At 52.6% G+C, this 23,288-nt stretch overlaps 1 protein-coding gene across 4 annotated transcripts; it reads right to left on the reverse strand.

The window, feature by feature from the left end:
• Nucleotides 1-5,649: 5,649 nt before the first annotated feature.
• On the reverse strand, nucleotides 5,650-23,286 carry TGM1 (transglutaminase 1). Of its 4 annotated transcripts, none has more exons than XR_006218761.1 (16): nucleotides 20,824-23,286; nucleotides 19,790-20,119; nucleotides 19,474-19,662; nucleotides 18,225-18,473; nucleotides 17,728-17,846; nucleotides 17,513-17,620; nucleotides 16,885-17,059; nucleotides 16,365-16,503; nucleotides 16,143-16,246; nucleotides 13,210-13,298; nucleotides 12,507-12,660; nucleotides 12,118-12,399; nucleotides 11,834-11,994; nucleotides 11,323-11,459; nucleotides 6,171-7,002; nucleotides 5,650-6,046 (listed from the first exon to the last, which is right to left on the reverse strand). XR_006218761.1 is itself a non-coding variant. In XM_042989460.1 (15 exons), the coding sequence occupies exons 2-15, from the start codon at nucleotides 20,115-20,117 to the stop codon at nucleotides 6,774-6,776; spliced, it is 2,463 nt and encodes an 820-aa protein (XP_042845394.1). In that variant the 5' UTR covers nucleotides 20,118-20,119; nucleotides 20,824-23,286; the 3' UTR covers nucleotides 5,650-6,773. The 4 variants fall into 4 exon arrangements, 2 of the variants coding, with proteins under 2 accessions (XP_042845394.1, XP_042845395.1); XR_006218762.1 differs by lacking the exon at nucleotides 5,650-6,046 and adding an exon at nucleotides 9,309-9,493 and having other exon boundaries at nucleotides 6,926-7,002; XM_042989460.1 differs by having other exon boundaries at nucleotides 5,650-7,002.
• Nucleotides 23,287-23,288: the final 2 nt, after the last annotated feature.

Consider the following 23,288-nt stretch of genomic DNA (forward strand, 5'->3'; position numbering starts at 1 on the left):
TTCCCCCACTCACACTGTCTCTCTCTGTCTCTCAAAAATAAATAAACGTTAAACAACAAAAAAAAAAACAATTAGAAAAGAAAAGAAAAGAAAAGAAAAGAAAAGAAAAGAAAAGAAAAGAAAGGAAACAGTGCCCGGCTCATAGTAAGTACTACATATGCATTGTATTCTGAATGTTTACATGTCCGTCACCCCCACTGGGTGGGAGCCTCTTGAGGGAAGACCTTGTTTCTTTCTTGTACATATAGCACCTTGTTTGTATGTTTACAGCTAATACAAACAGCTCCTTTTTTAGCCTTCTCTTTTACTGCCTTAGAAAACCCCTTGTCTTACAAGTCTTCTTAAATTCGAAGGTTCAAGAAGACAAGTGGTCAGAACTGAGAACTTTGGGCACATAGTCTCATGGCTACTGCTGGCCCCAGAAGGGTGTGGGCAGGGAGAACAGTACAGCAGAGAAGAAAAAGAGAAGGTGATTGTTCTCAGTCCTTACCGTGCATAGGAGTCAACCTCTTAGTGATCTTGTTAAAATACAGACTTCTTGGCCTTTGCTCCAGGGATTCAGGTTCATGAGGTTTATGCTGGCACCCAGAAATCTGAATTCTTGATTAATGTCTCAGTTGATTCTAATATAAGTGGTCTATAGACTATGCTCAAAGAACCCCGGGGTAAGGGAACAGTTTCATTCAAACCAAAACCAAATCTTTCAAGTCACCTAAGGAAAATTTCCAGGTAGAAGAGAGCTATACAAAGGGTATTGACTCTGTATCTCCGAACCTCAACTTCCCCTGCAGTTTCCTGTCTCTGATGAGGGACACCTGTCCCTGTATCAGTGGATGGCACTCAGTTGGTCCTCTCCCACAAACCTGAAACCCGGGGGTTTTCTTATTACTGCTCCTCTCCACCCTCCACGCAGCTACATCCCATCCTTCCCCAAGCCGTGTAAATTCGATCTCCTAGGGACTCCTCCAAGCTTTCCACTCTGTCTCCAGCACCACCACGCTGGCCCCAACTTACCATCTCTAGCATAAACAACTAGAGTTGCCTTCCAGTCTGTGTCTCTGCTTCCACGCTAACCCTGCTCCAATCTATTCTTGACACTACAAGCAGAGTAATCTGTTCAAAACACAATCTGGCCATGTCATCTCAAATTCCTTAAAGCTTTCAAAGGTTTCTTACTGCTCTAGGGAAGACAAAGATCCTGAATCTGACCTAAGAGGCGCCTTGTGTGGCCCTGCGCCCCTCAACTCCTCAACTCCACCTCCTCCACTCTGCCCTTTGCTCCTCTGCCTTGGCCACATTATCCTTCTTTGAGTCTTGCTTACTCTTCCAGACTCCCTTCCACCACAGGATCTTTGCAGAGGCTACTCCTTTTGTCTGTAGTGATCTCCCTTCCCTTTCTGCCTAAATATGGTCCAGGGTCACCTATTTAGGGAAAGCTTTCCTAACCACCACAACCAGGCTAGGTCAGATGCCTTTACTATAAACTTCAGAGCTATTTACTTTGTCTCATGCAGTTATTCAGTTAATCTGTTTCTTTCTCAGACTGCAAGCTCCACAGGGCAAGAACTAGGGTTGTCCTGTGCGCCACCACTTAGTTAATTGCTTGACACACATCATTAAATGTTTGTTTAATAAGTGAAGGAATGGGTCCATTAGCCACCACCATGGCTGGACCCTGCCAGTCAATGTCTCCTGTAAAACTTGGGTCCAACTGTGGACAAACATTCCCTTTCCAGGGTAGACCTAAGAACAGTTGAAGGTAGCCATTATTTTAAAAAATTAACTTTATTTTAAATAAAGTTCAGGGGTGTCTGGGTGGCTCACAGTCAGTTAAGTGACTCTTGGTTTTGGCTCAGGTCATGATCTCACAGTTTGTGAGTTCAAGCCCCCAAGTCGGGCTCTGAACTGACAGCCACAGAGCCTGCTTGGGATTCTCTGTCTCCCTCCCCTGCTTGCTCTCTTTCTTTCTCAAAATAAATAAATAAACATTTAAAAATAAATAAAAGTGCAGGGGCAACTGGGTGGCTCAGTCAGTTAAAGCCTCTCTTGATTTCAGCTCAGGTCATGATCTCACGGTTTGTGAGATTCGAGCCCCGTGTCAGGCTTGTGCTGACAGCAGGGAGCCTGCTTGGGATTCTCTCTCTCTCCCTCTCTCTCAAAATTAATAAATAAGCTTTAACAAAAAAGAAAGAACAAGGTAGGAAGGGAGGGAGGGAGGGAAGAAGAGCAACCATTATGGTCTTATCCGTAAATCTGGGAAACATTTATAAGTCACATCTTGTAAATTTTTGCTTTTGTATTTGTAATTAGCTCCACCTGGCTTACTATCCAGAAAATAAAATCTTCCTTTTGGTGTTTTTACTTCTTTTAGAATTTTCCAAGCACTCCATCCAAAAGGCCCAGCCTTCTAGCCTCTATGTTTATCTGGGGAGAGCCCTGCTGTCCACAGGGTCTGCCATACTTCTTTCTCCTCAATGGCCTCTTACAAAATCAAGTACAGAGGTTGGTACATGTACTCTCAGGCTTCAACACCGAGGTCCGGACTTTGCTCCCTGGGCCAGGGGGCTGTAGGAGCTTCTAGCATTAGCCGTCAGCCTTGCCAAATCAAACCCACTCAGCTGGGATTCAGGGACCCTGATATCAAGCCTGGTTCTCCAAGCCTGGGATGGTCCCCTCCCCTGCTTTTAGGCCTCAGTTGAAGCTACCACAGTCCACATTAATGTTTCCAGCTGTAAATCTTAGGGCAGAAGGAATTAAAGAGAATACTGGTTCTTTACACTGGGTTACTGATGCAAAGAATCAACCTCCTCCCTAGTGATCAACTTTGTATACCAGGTGTCCCAGGAGAACCAAAACAAGTCACAAAGACTCCGAGACAATGACCTGCCTCATCGGTGCTGGGGCACCAACTAAGAGGGCAACTCTAGTGGATTTTGTAAAACCAAGACTCATAACACCTTCTTGTTATTTAAAAACAAAACAAGACACTCTGTAATACAGAGGATGATGTCAAGGAAATAATCATATAAACGAATATAAACTAGCAGGAAACAGGGTTCCCTAGTACAATTTTCTGAGGTACAGTCTCAGTAGGAGTCTGTACTGATGGTTATTACTCAGCTCCCCAGGTGCCCACTGATCTTGCTTTTCTAGAGCTGGTCCAGTCATGCACCATGCATTCTTCCGACAAATGCTCCAAAACACAATCCTCGACTGCTCCCCCAAGCCCTCAGACTCCCCATCACCGTCAAATTTAGTTCATCGTCCATTGGACAGATATTTATTGAGCACCTGCCACAGGTCATGGACTGTGTGAATCTGCTGTAAGTAAGAGAGAGGTGGTCCCTGTCCTCATGGACTTACATTCCAGTGGAGGAGAGCTAAAGGTCCAGGGCCAGAGCGCAGTAAGCCAAGACACTAGGGATTCTAATGCCTAACTCCACAGAATTAAAGGAGATGCCCCTATCAAGCACCCAATTTGAACTTAACTCACAGTAGGACCTGGGTATGTACATATTCGCTTCCTTCCCCCAAGTGTTTGGAGAACAGCTGGCCCTCCCCCTTTTTTTGTGTTTGTGTTTTCCTTTTTGAGGATTTCAAGTATGTTTCAGCTCTAACAAACCACAGGGGACCAGGGTAAAATGAACAAATGTGAAGCAAGTTACAAAGTTGTTAGAAATCTTAAACTGGCCAGGTGTTCAATAAAAAGAGATACTATTGTGTTGCTGTTCTTTCTGGAAACCAATTAACAAAATGTTTCGACCACCTTACAGATCCTCAATCCCTTTCCCCCAATAACTCTCACTGTAAGAAGTTATTTTAGGGAAATAAAAAATGAGCACAAAGATACATGCACTTGTACAAGGATATTTATCCCAGCTCTGCATGTAAGAGCAGAACATTGGGAAGACTGAAATTTCCAGCAAGGAGGGATTAATCAAATAAATCATGGCACTCTACGGTAGACAGTGTTTGTTCATTTGTTATTAAAAATGTAGGGATAGCACTGGAGTTTGCTCCATAAATTCAAGGAACAATTAAAGATCACATCTTGCAAGTTGTTACTTTAAAAAAAATTTTTTTTGGAGGGGGGTGGTGCCTGGGTGTATTGGTGGGTTAAGCATCCAACTTCAGCTCACATCATGATGTTCTGGTTTGTGGGTTGGAGTCCTGCATTGGGGTCTGTGCTGACGCTCAGAGCCTACAGCCTGCTTTGGACTCTGTGTCTCCCTCTCTCTCTGCTCCTCTCCTTGCTCACACACACACATACTCTCCCTTTCTCTCAAAAATAAATAAACATAAAAAACATTTTTTTTTAAATGTTTATTTTTGAGAGACAGAGCGCAAGCTGGAGGGGAACAGAGACAGAGAGGGAGACACAGAATCCAAAGCAGGTTCCAGGGGTTCCAGGCTCTGACCTTGTCAGCACAGAGCCCAATGTGGGGCTCAAAGTCATGAACTGTGAGATCACGACCTGAACTGAAGTCAGATGCTCAACAGACTGAGCCACCCAGGCACCCCCTTTTATTATCATTATTATTATATTTATTATTATTAATGGCAAGTTGTTGCTTTTAAATGGCAAGGAGCAAATATCTCTTGTGCAGTCCTGTGATTGGCCCTGTTACAAGTCCTGGGACAGGGGTGTGAACCAGACAGATAAAGTCTCAGTTCTTACTAAACTCACATTTCAGAGAAAAGAGATAATTTAATAAATAAACAAACATGCTAATGCCAAGAAGTGCTTGGCAGGACATGAAATAAAATTGGGTGATACGCTAAAGAGACCAGGGGGCAGGAAAACAAATTAGATTGAAGGTCAGGGAAGAGCTCCCTGAGGAGATGGACCTGTGAGCTGAGGCCTGAATAACAGGAGGGGACTGGGCTTGCAACCTGGGGGCAGTGTTCTTCCAGAAGGAAAGTCAGGGACCAGGCCCGTAGAAGGTTGTTGGGTTTTATTTGTTTGTTTTTAATGTTTATTTATTTTGGGAGAGAGTATCAGTGGGGGAGAGGGGCAGAGAGAGGGAGATAGAATTCCAAGCAGGCTCTACGCTGTTAGCACAGAGCCCAACACGGGGATGGGTCTCACAAACCTTGAGATCATGACCTGAGCTGAAATCAAGAGTCAGACGCTTAACTGACTGAGCTACCCAGGTGCCACCCCCCGCCCCCGCAAAGGTTTTGAGCAAAGGACTGACACGATTGGATTCACCCACCCATTCTGCACAGCAGAGTATCAGAGGGCACGAACGGAAGTGGGGGAAATGATTAGGAGACTGGGGCAACAATCCAGGTAGGAGATGAAGGGAGTTCTGGGAGCTGAAGAGGTGATGGGTGGTCAGACTCTGGACATCTGTATATGGGAGACAGACCATCAAGACTTGCTGGGAGAGGCACCTGGGTGGCTCAGTCGGTCAAGCGTCCGGCTTCAGCTCGGGTCACGATCTCACGGTTGGTGAGTTTGAGCCCCACATCGGGCTCTGTGCTGACAGCTCAGAGCCTGGAGCCTGCTTTGGATTCTGTGTCTCCCTCTCTCTGCCCCTCCTCTGCTCGTGCTCTCTTTCTCTCAAATATAAGTAAACATTAAAAAAAAAGGAGAGAGACAGAGAGAATAACATTAAAAGACTGGCTGATAGACCAGAAGTGGGATATGAGAGAAGGAAAGAAGCCAAGAGTGACTTCATGCTTTGGGGCCCATGAAACTTGGAAAGATGGAGTTGCCATTTACTGATATGGGGAGGCCATGGGATATGCTGGAGGAGGTCAGGAGTTTGATCTCAGACAGTACATGGGGGGCATCTGTGAGTCTCCAGCAGACGCACTAAGAAGGCAATAGATAAGGGAGTTTAAAGTTCAAGGAAAACAGACGCAATTTGGGGAGCCAATGGTCCTTAAGACCACGTGACCGGCAGGACTCACCTAGGCAGAGTGTAGCTGGTTGGGGGAGCGCCTGGCTGGAGGCCTGAGTCACTCTGACACCCCAAGGCTGAGCAGGGGCTTCAGGAGGACCAGGAGGATGGCCTGGAAGTCAAGACTACTGCCCAGTCTGTAAACACGATGGTTTCAAAGATTATTTAATGCTGTGAGAAAATGCTCACCACAGGTTACACCGTGTGGGGGGTGAGGGGGATTGGCATACGAAACACAATGTTAACGGCTGTTTTCTGTACCTGGTGGTAATTGAAGCTTATTGTTCTTTTCTCCTTTACAGTTTTCCGTGTCTTCTGAATTCTCAACATTGAACATGTGTTGCTTTTATAAATATTCTTAGCCAAACACATTTGAAAACAAATATTGGAAAGTGGTTTTTGCTGCTCAGAGAGGACTCCAGCCTAGTCCTATCTCAAACGTGTGCCTACAAGAGGACACTTCGATCCTTCTCACCCACCGTGGGTGCCATGGAAGGGAGGCAGTCCCGCCTCACTCCGGGGGGCTTCAGAAGGGTTTTTGGTCAGTTAGAAGCATCCTGGAGTGGGGAAAGACCAGTCAAATGTTCAAGGTCGTCCTGACGCCAAGCAGGCCCTATCTCAAGAGCTGCTGCGCTGGCAGCAGGGACAGACGAACTGGTAGATGGACAGAACGGTTTCATTAAAAACGGTTCATTAAAAAACAGTTTATTAGCATCTGTGCTGCCCAGTGCAAGTGAAGAGCGGCCCCCTCCCCAGGTGCCCCGGCCTCCCCACCTGAACCTATGGAGAGCAGCTCTGTGCTGGGTCCCTGCGAGGCAATGTCCTTGCTCCTCTGACTCCAGTCCCATTGCTCCTGGCCAGGGGTTAAGCTCCACCTCGAGATGCCATAGGGATGGTCTCCCCTGAGTGACTGTCGCCTCCAGCATCTGAGAAGAAGCCTCCGCTCCCAGGGGCCGGAGCCACGTCCACCTGGATGACACCATGCACCTGGGAGAGCTGGGGGCTGTCCAAGCTGGCGATGAGCTGGCGGGGGCCTGGTCGCACAGGCACAAACTTCTGGTGCAGCGTCACTGTCTCGTTGCCCCCAATGTCCCTATGGGCAGAGATAGAGTCATGGACCTGGGGTGACTGGGGGTGGAGTGGGGAGGAAGGACTGATGGGGCTGCCAGGAAGAAAGGAGCAGAAGGTGGAGCCCTTCGGGCATTTCTGGATTCAGCTGGAATCTCCACACCAGCGGCCAGGACGAAGCCTGAGCCCCAAGGCCTCCTTGCCCTCGCCTCTGCATAGCCAGGTCAGTGGCCACCCACCGAGCTGCCTGAGCTGGAAATTTTCCCGTCATCTGTCATCCAGGGATCCATCCCTCCCTCCCCACCCCCACAAACACCTGGACAAAGACTGCGTGTTGTGTCCCCCACCTCTCCATCACCAATGCTCCTGCCCTAACCAGACCAGCCACCCCATCTCATCTGGGGGTTCCAGGACCAAGGAAACTTTAAAATGAGACTTCGGGGCTCAATGCAGTATTGCCAAATAATTTCAGTTTTGCCAAGAAAGAAAGTGGAAGATAATTAATCAGCCTCTGCAATATAATCATCTTACCAAAGAGGAAGGAGCATCTTTAATACCTGCAAACACTGGAAAGATGTTATCTCAGAGAAAAAGGAAAGTCCTTCCCAAGAATAGACAATTGACATCTTTAAAGGGACAAGTGTGTGTGTGTGTGTGTGTGTGTGTGTGTGTGTGTGAGAGAGAGAGAGAGAGAGAGAGAGAGAGAGAGAGATACATGTGTACATGTGCACACATACATACTATGGTGTCTTCATTTCCCCCCTTCTCCATGGACCTCTGGAAATTTAGTCCCAGACCCTCCCTCTGGGAATCGCAATTTCACTAGCCTTCCAACTGGCCTCCTTGCCTCCTAATGTCCTATCTTATTTTCCCACTCTAGTTTCTAGTCACCTGGAGGTGAACTGAATCCGTCAAGGGTTTGGCTTCCTCGGTGCTTCTGGGATGAGACAGCAGCTCCCTAACCCGACACGCAGGCTCACTCTGACTCAGCCCCGCCTGCAAGGCCTCATCATCCCCCACCATTCCTCCTGCCCACTAGCCCCAACAATGAGCTCCTTCCCCTCCCCGAACTCACCTCTGTTTTCATGCTTTGCTCCTGGGCTGGCTCCAGGCCCAGCTCACACCACCCCTTGAGCACCTCCTGCCCTCAGGGAAGTGAACCTTGTCCTGCTCTGAGCTCCTGCAGTAATCGGTCTGTGCGCTGTATACACTGAACACGATTGCATTTCTATCACACCTGCTTGTGCCTGTTAGCATCCGTCCTTTTCTGCCTCTGCCTGAACCCTTGCCTCTGGCCCCCTCTTCAATCCAAGCCTGCCTTGGGGGATCCACTCTGGAGCTGGACTTTGTGCAGACATCTCAGTCTTCTAAGGGAAAGAGCCAACACCCCAACTTCAAAGATGGGCTCTCCTTGGGGCAAAACATTTAGCTTGGAGCCTGCTTCCAAAGGGCTGCCCTGGACCACATTGGACTCTTTCTTCTACCGCTGTTAGCTGTGTGGTTTAGGACAAATTATTAAACTTCTGATTCTCGCTTTTTGGTCTGTAAAATGGGAATGAATATAAAATGAGGGGGTGGAATCAGATGGCCTTGAAGGTGACTCTAAGCTCCATAAAGGAGGGAATAAGTGGAAGGCAGGGAGATATAGATGGTCTCCCCATTAAGTTACAGACCTAATTTCTAGACTTACTATAATATATAACTAGACATTAAGTCTATAACTTAACAGGTAGGCTATACTGTGGCCAGTTACAAATTCGCATTTTTAACTCATGCCCATTTTTCCAGAGATACAAACTTCAAGCTGTTTAGGCTCAGGTCAGCCTTCAACACTGTACTTAATTCATACTAGAATTGAACTGTACTAGATCGGAATACAGCCTTTACTTGTAAACGTTATTTCTAAGAGAAATTGCTTTTCAGCTTCCAGCTAGGAATCTCAAGATCTCTCCCAGCCCCGGCCTCAGTGTCAGGCAAGACCTGACACACCCAGGTTTGCTGGTTGAAGTTGAGCGCATCAGCTGCTACAGCTGGAATGGGCCTGAAACAGTGCAGGTAATGAAACCGGCTCTCTGACAAGGACACCAGAAATTAGACATCCAAATGAGCATCGTGCTTCCCTTATGGATTGGTTCAATCACGTTGTCAAGACTTGAAACGAATTTAAAAACTCCTCTCAGATTTGTCTTCAGAGCCCCGGAAAACCACACGTACACCACGTCTGTCTCTCTCTCCCTCTCCCTGACACGCGCCGGGTGCATCCTGTTCCTCCCTCACAGCCGAACCTCATTTCTGATGGAAAAGGGCACACTACCCACCTTTTCCACCTACCTTCTTAATTAGTCTTAGCTTTAAATGGCTTCAGGCTGTTTCTCCAAAGTCAAGTCTACCCCAGAAGTCCACCCTTAAGGACATTCTAGAGAATATGATTCATGTGGAGCAAATTCCCCAGAAGGGTTTGGAATAGACTTCAGCCTCCCCTGGTGACTGGCTTGGTGGTGAGTGACAACAGCCATCTGGAGGAGTAAGTTTGGAATGTTTATTAAGTGGCCAGTCACCCCACTGGGTGGCACACCTATGCTTAATGGGGTTTCCATACCACAGCCTTTGATGTGCAAACGAGAGCAAAGTAATATCTGTCTTGGAATCTAATATATCTGAACCAACAGCCCAGGGACTTCCCCCTTCTCAATTGCTCTGTAGACCCCCGCCTGGGCTTGTAGCAGAGAAGAGCCACAGAATGCCTAAGGAGGACCTCCCTTGAGAAACCATCATCCAACCTTCTCATTTACTGGAGAGAAGACTAGGGCCTTTGAGGTGGGGGGTGGGGTGTCACACAAGCCCCACAGCTACAGAGCGGGGCTGGATCTCCCCATGCTCAGCACAGGGGTCCTCTTTTTACTCCCAGGCAGGGGCAAGAATCAAAGATGTGGTGGAGTTGCTGAGGACAGTCCAGCTCTGGGGAGCCCTCTGAACAGGGGAAACCCTCGTCATCTGCAGGTGAGAGATGGCCACAGAGTGAGCTCACTGGGAGCCCCAAGCTGCACAGTCTAAGCTGCTGGACACTCTTGCAAGGTGAAATGGGGAAGGCACTCCTTTGTGGCATATCACATCACGCGGGGTCAAGGTGGGGCAAGGCTCAGGATAGCAACCTTTCAGCTTTGACCTATTGGCAAAAGCGGGGGCCACCACCGGGCGGAGCCTGCTATATGTCCGGGGAAGGAAGGGGCAGGGCGGGCAGGGACCCTCTGCTTCCCCCACCCAACCCCTCCACAGGGGCCATCCCTTTCCCTCAGGCACTCTTTGTCAAAAGAGGAAAACACCTGCCCCTGTCACCAGAAGTCTGATCTTAAAGGTCAGCCAGCCTCTGGCCTTCTCTGCTTTCCCTCTGTGCTATTCCAGGGAGGGTCACAGCAGCATGTGTGGCTCTGTGTCAGAGATGACAGCCCAGGCCTAGGCACACAAGCGCTGGGTGTGCCCTCCCTGGGTGCAGAGCCTCTCTGAGGCGGGGGTGAGGCTCAGGTGGGCTGGCAGAGGACCTACGGGACAGGGCCCTCTCCTTGGGAACCGCTGCTCGAGCCCTCCTGGCACAAACGAAGCCACAGGCCTGAGAGCCTGCGTGTTGGGTGGGCCATGGTGGGAAGAGCAGAGTCTGCCCCTTACGGGCTGGGAGACCTCATGAGACACGGCCACCAGGTTCCCTGTCATAAAGCGGAGGTGACGGTAGCAATAATCAAAGTAAGAACTACCAACAGAGGCTCATGTTGTGCCAAGCCCAACACTAGATGCTTTATGTGCATAGCTCACCGAATTCTCACAACCGCCCTTGGAGCCAGGGACGGTTGCTATCCCCACTTTCCAGCTGAGAAAACAGGCTTAAAGGAGATAAGTCACTTGCCCAAGGGCACATAGCTAGTGAATGTTGGAGCTGAGACTTGAGCCTAAGTTTTCAGGATCCCAAAGCTTTCCTTTTAATCATACGATGCTCTCTAATGTACTTTAAAGGGTTTTTTGTGGTCTGCAAATGGGATAATAATCCTCAAGTGCCTGGTCAATTCCTGAGTGGCGGGCGCATGTTAGTGATGAGCTGCTATGGATTCCTAGGTGAAGTGTTGGTTCCGCAGCGGGACAGTGAGGAAGGACAGGCCCGCACTAGGCACATGGCAGGTCTTAAATGCTGCTCCCACTGAACTAAGTTAGAAGGCCTTGCTGGCTGGCTCCAGGCTGCTGTGTTGGGTCCTGACTGACTACTGTCCTGACCCAAGACAGGAAGCAACATGGGACCCCTGGCAGTCTGGGAGAGCAGAAAAGGGCAGGGGTGGGGGCGGGGAGAGGCCAGACTCACCCCACATTGAGGATCTTGGGTCTCTGTAGCCCGGAGCCCTCAAGCCGGAAGACGACATTGGTGAGGGTTATAGGCAGCGGGTTCTTGAAGACAATCTGTACTTCGCACTCCTGACCAACCACGGCTGCCCCCAACAACTAAGAGAAAAAGAGACACCCCCCTCCGCATCAGAGACCCTGGCCAAATACAAGGGAATCATACACTCCACCAGACACAGGAAAATTCCAGAATCAAAACCTCCCCCCCAAGTCCCACATGGGCATCCCGGAGAAGAATGGGGCTCCGCGGATGCCAGAGAAGAAACTCCCACCCACTCCCCCACTGAAGCATCTGCAGGATCGGGAATAGGAGATCTGATTTTACAGGGGAGGACATTGGGGCCCAAGAGCCCACAGCCAGTCCCTGACCTTCTCCGGAACTGGTGGCCAGGCTTAGCGTCCTCTCCCCTCCCCCTCCGACTTCCCTTAGCCCCAGGGCATCCTTCGTGCCCAGCCCAGCAGGCTGCACTCACAGTGAGGGAAAGGTCAGGGGTGCGCAGACGGAAGGTGTGCTGCTTGGCCAGCACCTGCCCGTTCTCCTTGACGTGGCCCGAGACATTGAGCAGCATGGACCCCTGATCTACGAGGTGGGGCTGGTATTCCTTGTAGGCCACGGGCATGGACACGCGGTCCGCTGGGGAGAAGAGGCAAGGTGTCACCTAGGCCCGCTCGCCCAGACACGGCCTCCTGGGGCCTCCAAGTCCACAGCCCGGGGTGACTGGCCATCAGCGGGGCAGGGCGGGAAAGGAGCACTCACAGGCCCCTGGCGCCAGCACCACTTCTTTCTTGCTCTCCTTGAAGACAGACCCGGTGACACCGGTGTAGAAGGTGACTGAGAGGTAGAGGTGCAGCTTCACGGTGCGGCGGCTGCTGCTGCGATTGGTCAGCACCACGCAGACAGTCAGGTCCTGCCCCATCACCGCGTCCTGTGCCTCCACCTGCATCGCCACATCCTCTGCTGAGTCACGCGTGGAGTACACGTTGGGTTTGCTGCCGTGGGAGGCTGCTGTCTCCACTGCCTTCCGCTCTGCTTCCGAGCCTGGGGGTTGAGGGTAAGGGTGAGGTTACAGCCACTGCCGGAGCAGGCAAGTGCTCAGTGGGAACCCTTGGTGTGGGCCAGAGCTGGCCAGGTTCAGGGAACGGTACCTTCTGGGTGTTTATAAATGTGGGTGACATCATCTCGCATGTTGGATCCAATGGCCTTTGTTATGATGAGCGTACCAATGGCCTTCTCTTCCACATACACGATCTTAAAGCTGCCATCATCCTGTCGCTGCCAGTAAACTTTGTCACTGTTAACCTGTTGGGGGATTGTGGGGGGTGTGAGCCAAGAATGAGATAACCAGAGGGTCTGAGACTGGGCCTGACCCCCTGCTCCCCCCTTCCCCCCCACTGGCCCCCCCTCCCCCCCTCCCCCCACTGCCTTCCCCTGAACCTAGGAGCTGCAGGGAGGGCTGGATCCAAGGGTTAGGAACTTCCTGGCACAGCCAACCTGGGAGACTTTCCAAGCTGAGCCAGATGAGGCCAGAGAGAAGGGAAGAAGTTGGGAGGCTCCTTGCAGTGCATTTTGGCATTAATAACAGTAATCCCTTATGCTCATTCACGGACTTTATGACTTATAAAGCAGATTCATACCCATTATTTCTTTTGATCCTGAGTACAGGAAGCACAGCGGCCATTATTATCACCCTTTTACAGTTGAGGAAACCTAGACTCTAAATGAGTGACTTTCCCAAGGTCACACAGCTACTCGGTCAGCGGTGAAGTCAGGACCAGAGAACCGAGGCCTGACAGCTGTGCTCTGGTCTCTCCAGACCACCCAAGAAGGCACCTGGAACACAGTCCTCACCTCGGCAAAAATGAAGGGCGTGTCGTATTTCATGTATACCAGGCCATTCTTGATGGACTCCACAGAGCAGGGGCCGCAGCAGAAGATGCCTAGGGGACCAGGACAGAGGTGAGAGATCCCAGGAGGCTGAGGGGATCCTCTGATCCTAGGGAGAGGCCCACCCGCCCAGACCCTGGTGCCTTAGGTCGGCTGCCACCTGGTCCAACCCAGGGAAGGAACACAAAGGAAAGCACAATTCCATTTAGCTTCAGTCAACAAGGGTGAGGCCAAACGTGGGACAAGCCGGCCTTGATAACCAAGTTATCAACACATCTTTCCTCTACTGGGCGAAGCTGGATATCGACTGTGACCCCTAGAAGTAAGGAAACCCATCCTGCATCAAGACAAACCCAGACCCCAGGGTGACTCTGTTTGCTGGCTGGGAAAGCAGCCACCATTCCAGAAAGATCCAGAACAAACCCTCAGCTCTACAGCCTGCAGTGTGTCCTCTCTGTGGGGAGGTGAGAGGGGAGCTGGTGGGAAATAGATTCTTCTCTTGGCATGCTTGGAGGGTTTTCTGGAGGAGATGGGCTGACAAGGAAAAGGCTTGACAAGAGAGGGCACAAAACAGGAAGTGAGGGCCACCCAACAGGAAAGATTCTTAGAAAACACCTAACTGTGGTTTCCTTTTACAGATAGGGACATAGGCTCAGGGAAACCAAATAGATGTCAAGATCTGCAAGACAGTCAGACAAAGAAAGAATGGAAGAAGCTACTATTTACTGAAGAGCTACTCTGTTCCAGGCATGCTGCTATCCTCTCTGATATATGATGATCTCACTTAATTCCCCCAACAACCCCATCTGGTATATATTATCCCCATATTATAGAGAAGTGATCAAGCTAGAATTAGACCTGGGTCTGGCTGGCCTCGGAACCCCTGCCTGCTGTCCACCCCGTTACTTCCCAGAGTGGGGACAGGAGCTCAGATCCCCCAGTATCCTGGGCCAGGCTGTTCCAGCATCATGGGCAGTGCCAGGCTGCACAAGGCAGGGGGCACTGTTCACAGAGATGGTTGAGAGGGAGGAATGCAGGCGAGGCAAGGGTTATCTGGCGTGGGGTGAGGAAGGGAGAGGTGGGGAGGAAGGCAGCAGGAGGGGCAGGCCCAGCTGCCTGGTGCTGGAATGTAAAGGTGGAAGCGGACGGCTGTTTGAGAACAGCGCGTACAGCAGGTCTGGTGTTCGAGGGAATGTGTGTGCTGTGGAAAAGACATCAGCAGGTCATGCCATCAGTGATGATCTCTTAGGGCTCGGTTATGGGGCCTAGTTTCTTCCTCCGACCTATCCGAACTCTGGCATTTTCCATCCTGTACACACAACTCATAACGAGCAACAGAACAGACAAGAGAAGAACTTGGTGAAAGTCAGAATGCATAAAGGGAGTCAAGGCCTGGTGAGACTCTGCTGCTGACCTGATGCCCCGTGCCCTGGAGAAAGTCACTCCACCTCTCTGGGCCACCCCTTCTCATGTGTCCCACAAGGGCCTGCAGTGGTCCTAAACCCAGCTCATCTTCAGCGTCACCAAGGGAGCTTTCAAAAATGTAGATCTAGGGGTGCCTGGGTGTGGCTCACTCAGTTAAGTGTCCAACTCTTGAGTTTGGCACAGGTCATAATCTTCCGGTTCATGAGTTCAAGCCCTGCATTGAGCTCTGTGCTGACAGTGTGGAGCCTGCTTGGGATTCTCTCTCTCTCTCTCTCTCTCTCTCTGCCCTTCCCCTGCTCATACTCTCTCTCTCTCAAAATAAATAAATAAACAAAAAAATATGTACATCTATCCCTGGAATGTCTGAAATGTCAGGTCTGGGGTGGGACCTAGACATTTACTCAAACAAAACAAAAACAGGGACGTCTAGGTGGCTCAGTCAATTAAGTGTCTGACTCTTGATTTCAGCTCAGGTCATGATCTCACTGTTTGTGAGTTTTGAGCCCTGTGTCAGGCTCTGTGCTGATAGAGCAGAGCCTGCTTGGGACTCTCTCTCCCTCTCTCCCTGCCCCTCCCCTGCTTCTCTCTCTCTCTCTCTCTCTCTCTCTCTCTCTCTCTCTCTCAAAAATAAATAAGCATTTAGGGGCACTTGGGTGGCTTAGTCAGTTATGCGTCCAATTTCAGCTCAGGTCATTCATGATCCCCCAATTTGTGGGTTCAAGCCCCAGGTTGGGCTCTGTGCTGACAGCTCAGAGCCTGGAGCCTGCTTTGGATTCTGTGTCCCCTCTCTCTTGTCCGTCCCCCACTCACACTCTGTCTCTCTCTCCCCCCAAAATAAACATATAAATAAATAAATAAATAAATAAATATTTAAAAAAAAGGAAAGAAAGAAATAAAACCAGAAACATCCTGAGAGAGAATAGGGAAATTTTATATTTTATCTTATTCAATTCTGTACTTCCCCCCAACTTCCAAACATGTACTACTTATGATAATGACCTTTTTTAACTTAAAAAAGATAGATAAATAAAATGGTCCTTCGATTAATTACCCCCAGGATGTGTAAGTAAAAGAGCAAAGGAGAAGAGCAGGTGTGCTAGGGAGGAAAAGCTCTCGCCAAATTTTCCTACATCTTTTGCCTTTTGAGCCATCTGAATATATTAGTCATCGTAAATGAAGAAGATTTAGGCAAATAGAGAGTTATGCGGAAAGGTAAAAATAGTGAAAGGCTGGACAGTGATCCCATCGGTGAGCCTGTTTAAAGAAACACTGGGGTCTATAATAAACTTCAAGAAAATAAACTGAATGTGTAACATCTCTAAAAAAAAAAGAAGAAGAAGAAAAGAAGCATGGGGGTTAAAGGGCCAGGTTCTACCGCCCAGATGGTGCTGACACTTGGGGCTTGTTACCCAGGTTGGGAGATGGGGATGGGGCCAAGGGGGGGCACAGGAGCCAGGTGGGGCCCATCTCACCGCTGCTGGTTTCCTGGGGTGTGGCATCCACCACCTGCCACCCACCAAAGCCAGAGGGCAGATCTGGCCTCTTCATCCAGCAGTCGTTCCACACGTGGAAGTTCCTGGATGGACACGGAGGGAGGGCTGGGTCTGAGCAGCCTGCCCAGGGCCTCCCTGTGCCCTCAGTGTCCAAGTCTTGGTCACCAAGGATGGGCAGCCCAGCCCTGGCCCCAGCCTCACCAAACAGAATCATGGTTCAGGTGCTCGAGAGGCTTCATATTCTCGTCAAAGTAGATGTCCATGGTGAGGGATGTGTCTGTGTCATGTGCCGAGTTGAAATTGGTGACAGTGCGGGTAGCCAGGCCCAAGCAACGCAGCACTATGGAGGAGCACAGGGTTAGAGGTCAGGGCCCCGGCAGGAGTGGGGTGGTGGGCAGGTGAGGTATCACGTGAGGAATAGCAGGGGGACAAGGGCTACTGGGTTGCCAAGCTGGGTCAGGGCTCAGGAGGCCTTTGGGCCAGGGAGCATTGGGGGTTAGGGGAAGCCAGGCCACCTGCCTGGCCTTGTCCCTGCCCAGTGCTTCTCCCTCCTCTCCCCTAGGCCTCCCTAGGTAGTTAACACTAATTAATGATAATTAAGGTCAGACTACCATCCACCCCCCACCTGTCTCTGCACTGTAGCCACTGCTGGGTGGGGTTCTGGTTTCCTTCCCTCTTCCTTGTAGGGCCCAGGCAGCTCCTGTCCCAGTCCCTCCACTACCTGTTGTGGTCACACCGGCGAAGACCCAGCACTGGCCATAGGGGACGGAATAGCCGGTGCGTAGGTAGCTGAGTAGGATCTCCACGCTGCCCACCCAAGCTGATGGGTTGGTGCCTCGGGAGTAATCACCAGACCAGTTTCCAATCAGGACCCCATTGTCATCCAAGGAGTTCACCTGCCCAGGACAGGATGGAGTTGGGTGGAGTTGAGGGAGAGGCTCAGGGCCTTCCATGTAGTCCCCAGCCCTGCCCCTGCCACCACCCCTTACCCCTAAATGCCTCAGAATCTAGCCAACCTGAGCCCCACCCAGGCCTCCCAAAGACATCTGCCCCCCCCCCCCACTCCTTACCCCCCCACTGCCGGATCTGACACAGTAATGTGAATCCTGGGTGTGCCAAGTTTTGGGTTTGGCCCTACATTCCACAAGAGCTGGGACAGAAGCCAGAAAGGGTGGGGTGGGGCCAGGCAAGGAGAAGAGAGGGAGTGAGACCCCTCCTACAATACCCTTTGCAAGGGCAGGACAGGGCTGAGTTCCTGGAGAAATCAGAAAGGGCAGGAGCAGGGGGCAGAGAAGGTGGGAGGCAGGAAGCAGACACGTCATAGCACTCAGAGACGTGCGGGTGCTCACCATGGCAGAGATGACCCGGGAGACACTGACCGGGTCCCCGCGGCCTCCATATGGCATGCCCCGCCTGTCTAGGATGTACAGGCAGGCATCCAGCACTCCATGGTCAAACTGGAGGGAGGGAGGGCAGAGGTGACCCTTAGGTCAGCACGCGCGTCCTCACCCCACCCCACCTGCCTCTTATTTCCCCAAGTGCACGTGGCCCTGGCCAGCCATACCTGCCCATAGTTCCAGGTCCGCTCGCCAATCTGCGCTTCAGTCCCATAGTAAATTCTCCCGGATTCATTAAGCACGTACTCCTGTCGCCAATCCTCATGCTCCACGTACACGATGTCCTCTGTGTCCCCAAAACACATATGCCTGGTCCCCTCTAGACCTCTCCCTGGGCCCCACCTGCCCCTGGGCCAACTCTAGAGGACTCCTGTACACAGACCAGGAGTGGGGACACCCCTAGCCCGACAGCACTTCTCCCTGGAAGGTCAGAGGGAGCGTGACAGAGATGGTGGGAGGAAGGTGGCTGTAACCAGGGCCCTGGAGAGGTGAGGCAATGTGACCTTGGGTGGCCACCATTCTACACCGGAGCTAGGTCCCCTCACCTGAACAATAGAAGGCCGGCTTCTACTAGGCACATAGGCACCTAGCCAGATTTGAGGAAGGGGAGCTCTGAGCCCCGCTCCTTCCTGTCCACGCCCTGCTCCTGACTCCAGCAGCTCACCTGGACACCATGGATTGAAGAGGATGTAGATCTCGTTGTGGGGGTCAAAAGGCAACTGGAACTCGCCAGCCTCTGAACGTGTGCGGACCGTGAATTGAAACTTGCCGATGATGGCGTTGGGGGAGGTGTGGACACGTAGGTCTAGATTCTGCCCACTGGCCTTGGTCACCTGGGCTTTCCAGCCTCCGCTGCCCCCCTTCCCCACTGGGATGATCACGTGCGTGCCCTTCCCCACCTCGGGGCTGTTTCCTGGAGCAGGAGAAGCAGCAATTAGCTGGTGAGGCTTCTCTGAGGGGAGATAGAGCCTTGGACTTCTCCCAGCCCAACCCAGAATGTGTATGACACACATCGGTGTGTGTGTGTGTGTGTGTGTGTGTGTGTGTCCCTGAGTTGGGCCATCACCTTAGTCTGTGACAGACTCTGAAAGCAGCTCTGTCCCCACCCAATGCTTGCCCACATGCCAGGGCAGAGCAGTCCAACATCCCAAACCTGTTCCCCTGACCCTGAACTCAGAGGTGGGTAGAAGAGACAAGGCCACCGTCACCGTCTGCCTGCCTGCCTGTCCCAGTGCCTGGGCTGGAGGGGCAGAGCTGCCCTGGCTGGGTCCGGATGCCCCTACCCCCTGGTGAAAGGGCAGCCCAGATCCTGAAGGCCAACCCTGCCTACCCCCCTGGGGCTGAAGCTTCCAGAGCCTTGAACATCCCTGGTGGCAGTGGTGGGGGTACCTGGGAAATTAGAGGCTGAGGTGGGCATGGCTAGGCCTTAATCAAAGGGTATGAGGAGTCGCCCGCCCCCGGCAGCAGCATAATCACCAGCCTGGGCAGTCAACGGCCACTAAGCAATGCGGTGAGAAAGGCACCTGCCCTGGGTCATGGGGACAGAGAGACAGAGTTGGACAGAGAGGAGAGAGCCAGCCACACCCTGGGGAAGGAGAACAGACCCAGAAAGAAAGACACACAGAGGCAGCAGCAATGAAGGAGTAGCTGAAGCAAGCACCTGAAGAGAAAATATTTTGAGACAGACGCCCCAGGAGCCCTGAAGAGGGTCAGCTTAGGAACATGGGACACCAAGACCCTCCCTGAGACACACTCCTGTGCTTGCACCTGTCTTGTCTGGCAGAGGTGAGAAGTGGGGTGAGGGTAGGAGCTTAAAGATGTCCCTCTGATCCTAATACCAGGGCTGGAGGCCCTGCTAGCCAGCACTCCCCAATACTTGAGCTTTCACCCTCCCCACTGCAGGCCCCACTGACCGATAAGCAGCTCCAGGGCAACATGATCAGAGGACTCATAGGGCCGAGAGAGGTGGAGGACCATGTCGAAAGGCTGCCCACGGCGTAAAATCAGCTCGTCGTACTCAAACTCATCTGTGTGGTGCTCTCGGCGATTCTGGTCCGAGCGTGAACTCAGCAGATCCACACCGGTCACCACCAGCATGCCCTCTGCAAGGCCACAGCTCTGGGTCAGCGAGGCCCCATGGGAAGCCCAGGCCCCCAGAGATGTCAGGATGAGTCTCAGGCCCCATTAAGGCCTTTCAGCTCTCAGATAAGGTGGCTAGGAGAGCCTCACCTCTGATGGTGCCGTCTCCAGCTGCGTTCACACCACTGGCCCGGGAGCCAGGCCGGCGGGAATCTGAGCCCCGGGAGTCTGGTCTTCGACCCCCAGAGCTGGACCCTCGACCCCTGCCAGACCCTCGGTCTCCGTGGGGCTCAGGTCCCCAGTCAGCATCTGTTTCATTTCGGCATGAGCAGCAGCCGCAGCAGCGAGCCCAGAAGGAACGGCCTCCTCGACGAGATCGTCTGTCCGGCTCCGGCTCCGGCTCCGGAGAAGGTGTGGTGGGGGGCTGCCAAGGGTTCCCGCCCCAGCGGCCCACATCTGAACGAGGACCGTCCATCATGCCTGTGTGGAAGAGGTAGGGAGGCTCTTATCCCCCACTCAGACCTCCTGTACTCAGAACGCCCCAGCTGGCCCACCCAGAAGCCCTCCATCTGGAGAGCTGGTTGGAGAGCCCAACCAGATGATTGAGATGATCTGATCTTGCCCCAGAGATTCCCCCAGACCCATCCAGGGACCCTCCCCAAAGACTCCCTTCAGACTCACCTAGAGAAACTTCCCACACTGCAGACTCACCTAGAGAAACTTCCCACACTGCAGAGAAATCTTTCTCCTCTTACCCCCACAGCCACATCCACCAAACTAGATGACCCACTGAGAAACCTGCTCTTAAGGGCCCATCCCAGAAATGAGTAGACACTTGTCACAGCCTCGGGACCCAGGGCACAGACCATCCCCGAAACCCGCTCCCTCCCACCTGCCAGCTACTCTGCCTAGAGGTCCACGAAGCTGCCTGCCTCTAGAACCCATTCTTGGCAGAGATCCCCCACCCAAGGCTCCTTGTAGGAGCTGGGCAGGTGATATGCAGGATTTGAGGTCTTTGGCATTCCCACGTTAGGTCAAACACCCACGCGGAGTGGCGGGCGCTGCGGGTTCGGGAGCCCGACGTCCCTGGGGCGCGGAGCCTGGGCGTCAGGGGCAGCCTGACCTGGGCTGGCAGGCTCTGGCTGGCCCGCACCCCACCTTGCCGGGGCCTGCCAGAGCCTCACCTGGCGGCGGTGGTGGCGACAGCAGGGCTGAGTCCGGCAGCCGGGCGGGGACAGGTTGGGACCGCTGGGACCCAGGACGGTCGAGGAGGCACGAGTGGAAGGTGTGGGACGGGCAGGTAAGTGGTTTATGAGGGGGGAGGGCGGAGCCAAGCTGCAGGGAAGGGGAAGCCTGATTGCTTCATCCCCTCACTCTGGGGAAGAGGCCCGGCCTCTGGGGGCTGTCTCCAGAGGTAGGGGCGGGAAAGGAGACCTGGCCGCATCCCCTTTCCCCTTTCGAGGAACTGTGGAAACGAGCCAAAGCGGGGCGGGGCCGGGGTCTGTCAGGATTCAAAGCTGTGGTGAAAGTGGAAGGCCTTCTGAGACTGCCCCCATGGACAGACCCCACTCCAGGCTGGTTCCTGCCAGACCGGAGCACAAGGGGCCCCCTCTCCTGGGTGAGAAGACCCCACAGCCGTGGGGCAGAGTGTCCCGTCACCCAAGCCCCTAGGCAGCGGGCCCCCTGCTCCCAAGCTCACATTGCCTGCCTCTGCTCTCATAAGACCCTGGGTACCTCTGCCTCTGCCAGGGTCTGGTACAGCCTAGGCCAGGCTCAGCCCTGTGAAACTGGCCCATGGGCCTGGTCCTGCCCAGGGAGGTCCTGGGATCCAAAGCTGCAGACTGGTGACATCAGCAGCCAGGCCCTCAGACTGGCTCCACCAGCCAGCCCCTGACCTGCCGGCTCTACCAGATCCTCTGATCCCCCCCACCCATCTGTCCTTCCTTCTTCCTCCAGCTGCTTCACAACCCTTGGCATGAATGAACTGCCCCCAGCTTCCTGTGTCCCTACAAGCTTGGGATTGGCAGGGGCAGGGGGGGGCGGAGTGAGGGTCAGAGTAGGAGCAATTTCTTGTTTTCTGCCCCCAGCCTGGGAGCTTGGGGACGGTTTGGGCCCTCACTCTGAGGCTCAGGTGGGAAGTGAGGCCCTCTCCCCAGGCTGCAGACTACCCCTTTTCTCTCAGAGAGGGGTGGCTGGTCAGCTGGAGTCCAGGATTCTCCAACTTGGAATTCTTCCCAGAAATCCTGACCGACCGGCTCCAGGCACCTGCCCTGTGTGTATCCCAACTCCACCCTGGCACTGGAGGAACACCAGGGATGCCACTGAGGGAACCCTAAGGCAAAGAGGAGGTCAGACATCTCTGGGAGGCTCTCCTGAAAGTTCTTTAGGAAGGTTGGGGCCATTTCTTGGGGTCTCTTCCCTCCATCCTGCTGTTGTCCTTGCTCTGCCCATAGGCCACCGAAGAGAAGACAGTGAAAACAGGGTTGGCAAGAAGACACATGGAAACCGACTAGAGGAGAGGCTGAACTTGGTGATGCATCAGGCAGGGAGGGGCCTTGGGGAATGGGGACTGAGACTCCAGGACCTGGCAGGGAGCTCTCCACACCCACAGTGACCTTTCCCTGTCTAGCTCCAAACCCCTGACCTGGCAGAGGGTCCGTCCCCACCTCTAACACCTGCAAAGGACACACAAGTAAAAATCAAAATCCCAGGCAGGCAGGTCAGCCAAAGGGCTTTGTTGAGGGGCTGTATGTATCACCATGAACATGGGAAGGGGCAGGGCCCTAAAGGACCGGATGTGTGTGAACATTTCCCAGGGAACCAGAAAAGTACCTTGTCACTCTCTCTTTTGTTTTGGTCTTCTTCCCCACCTAACCAGATTTGACTCAGTGCCCTAACCCCTGAGCCGCTCCCCTCTCCTCCCTCCAGGAGGCTCAAGTGCCTTGGGGCTCTAAAGTCAGGACAAGGGGTGTGTATAGCAGGGCACCATGGGAACAGATACCCAGCTCGGTACCTCGGGAGCTGAGGCCAGTCTTGACCTATCATCCCATATCAATACAGAAGAACGGACACAAGTAGAATCCCAGACCAAGGTGCAGAGACGGCTTTGGTGTAGTTTCCTCATCAGTACAATGGGCCTCACCATCTCATCCCTAAGCACTTGTGAGGGTCAGCTGAGATATAGTACTTTCGAGGGCTGTTCAACCGCAGAATGCTACTCATGAGGATCGATACTATAGTCACCAGAGGGCGGAGCAAAGGCACCCTGACCAGCTCCTCGTGGGAACAGCCCTCTCAGCTGTAGTGAATGGGCCGGGGCACAGAGGGCATCTGGAAGGGGCAGGAGTCATGGGAGAAACTTTTATGAGTCCTTCTAGTTGGCGACTTACGGCTGCTTTGTAGCCCAGCCCCAACCAGAACCTGGACCCAAACTCGACTGGAGCCCCAGCCCCAACCAGAAGGTAAACTCTAATACAGCCCTTGCATTTAAGGCATCTGGGGCAAATTCTGCCCCAGAACAGAGACTCTGGTTCCCCATGGGAGGAAACAGCAGGACCGAGTATGAAATGAAAGGGCGAGGATGAGGTGACACACCCTAACTCTCTCCTTTCCTCTTCCAAAATAGGTGGCAGTAGTAATGGTGGTGGCG

Source organism: Panthera tigris, chromosome B3, assembly GCF_018350195.1.
Source record: "Panthera tigris isolate Pti1 chromosome B3, P.tigris_Pti1_mat1.1, whole genome shotgun sequence".
NCBI classification, from domain to species: Eukaryota; Metazoa; Chordata; class Mammalia; order Carnivora; family Felidae; genus Panthera; species Panthera tigris.

What these genes read in the sequence shown, in the direction of transcription:
- TGM1 (XM_042989460.1), bottom strand. Translation starts at nt 20,117, where the DNA reads ATGATGGACGGTCCTCGTTCAGATGTGGGCCGCTGGGGCGGGAACCCT. An exon ending in CTTCAATCCATGGTGTCCAG is followed by an intron (nt 17,847 to 18,224) that starts GTGAGCTGCTGG and finishes TTGGGGACACAG; the next exon opens with AGGACATCGTGTACGTGGAG. An exon ending in CGCCGGTGTGACCACAACAG is followed by an intron (nt 16,504 to 16,884) that starts GTAGTGGAGGGA and finishes GCTCCTCCATAG; the next exon opens with TGCTGCGTTGCTTGGGCCTG.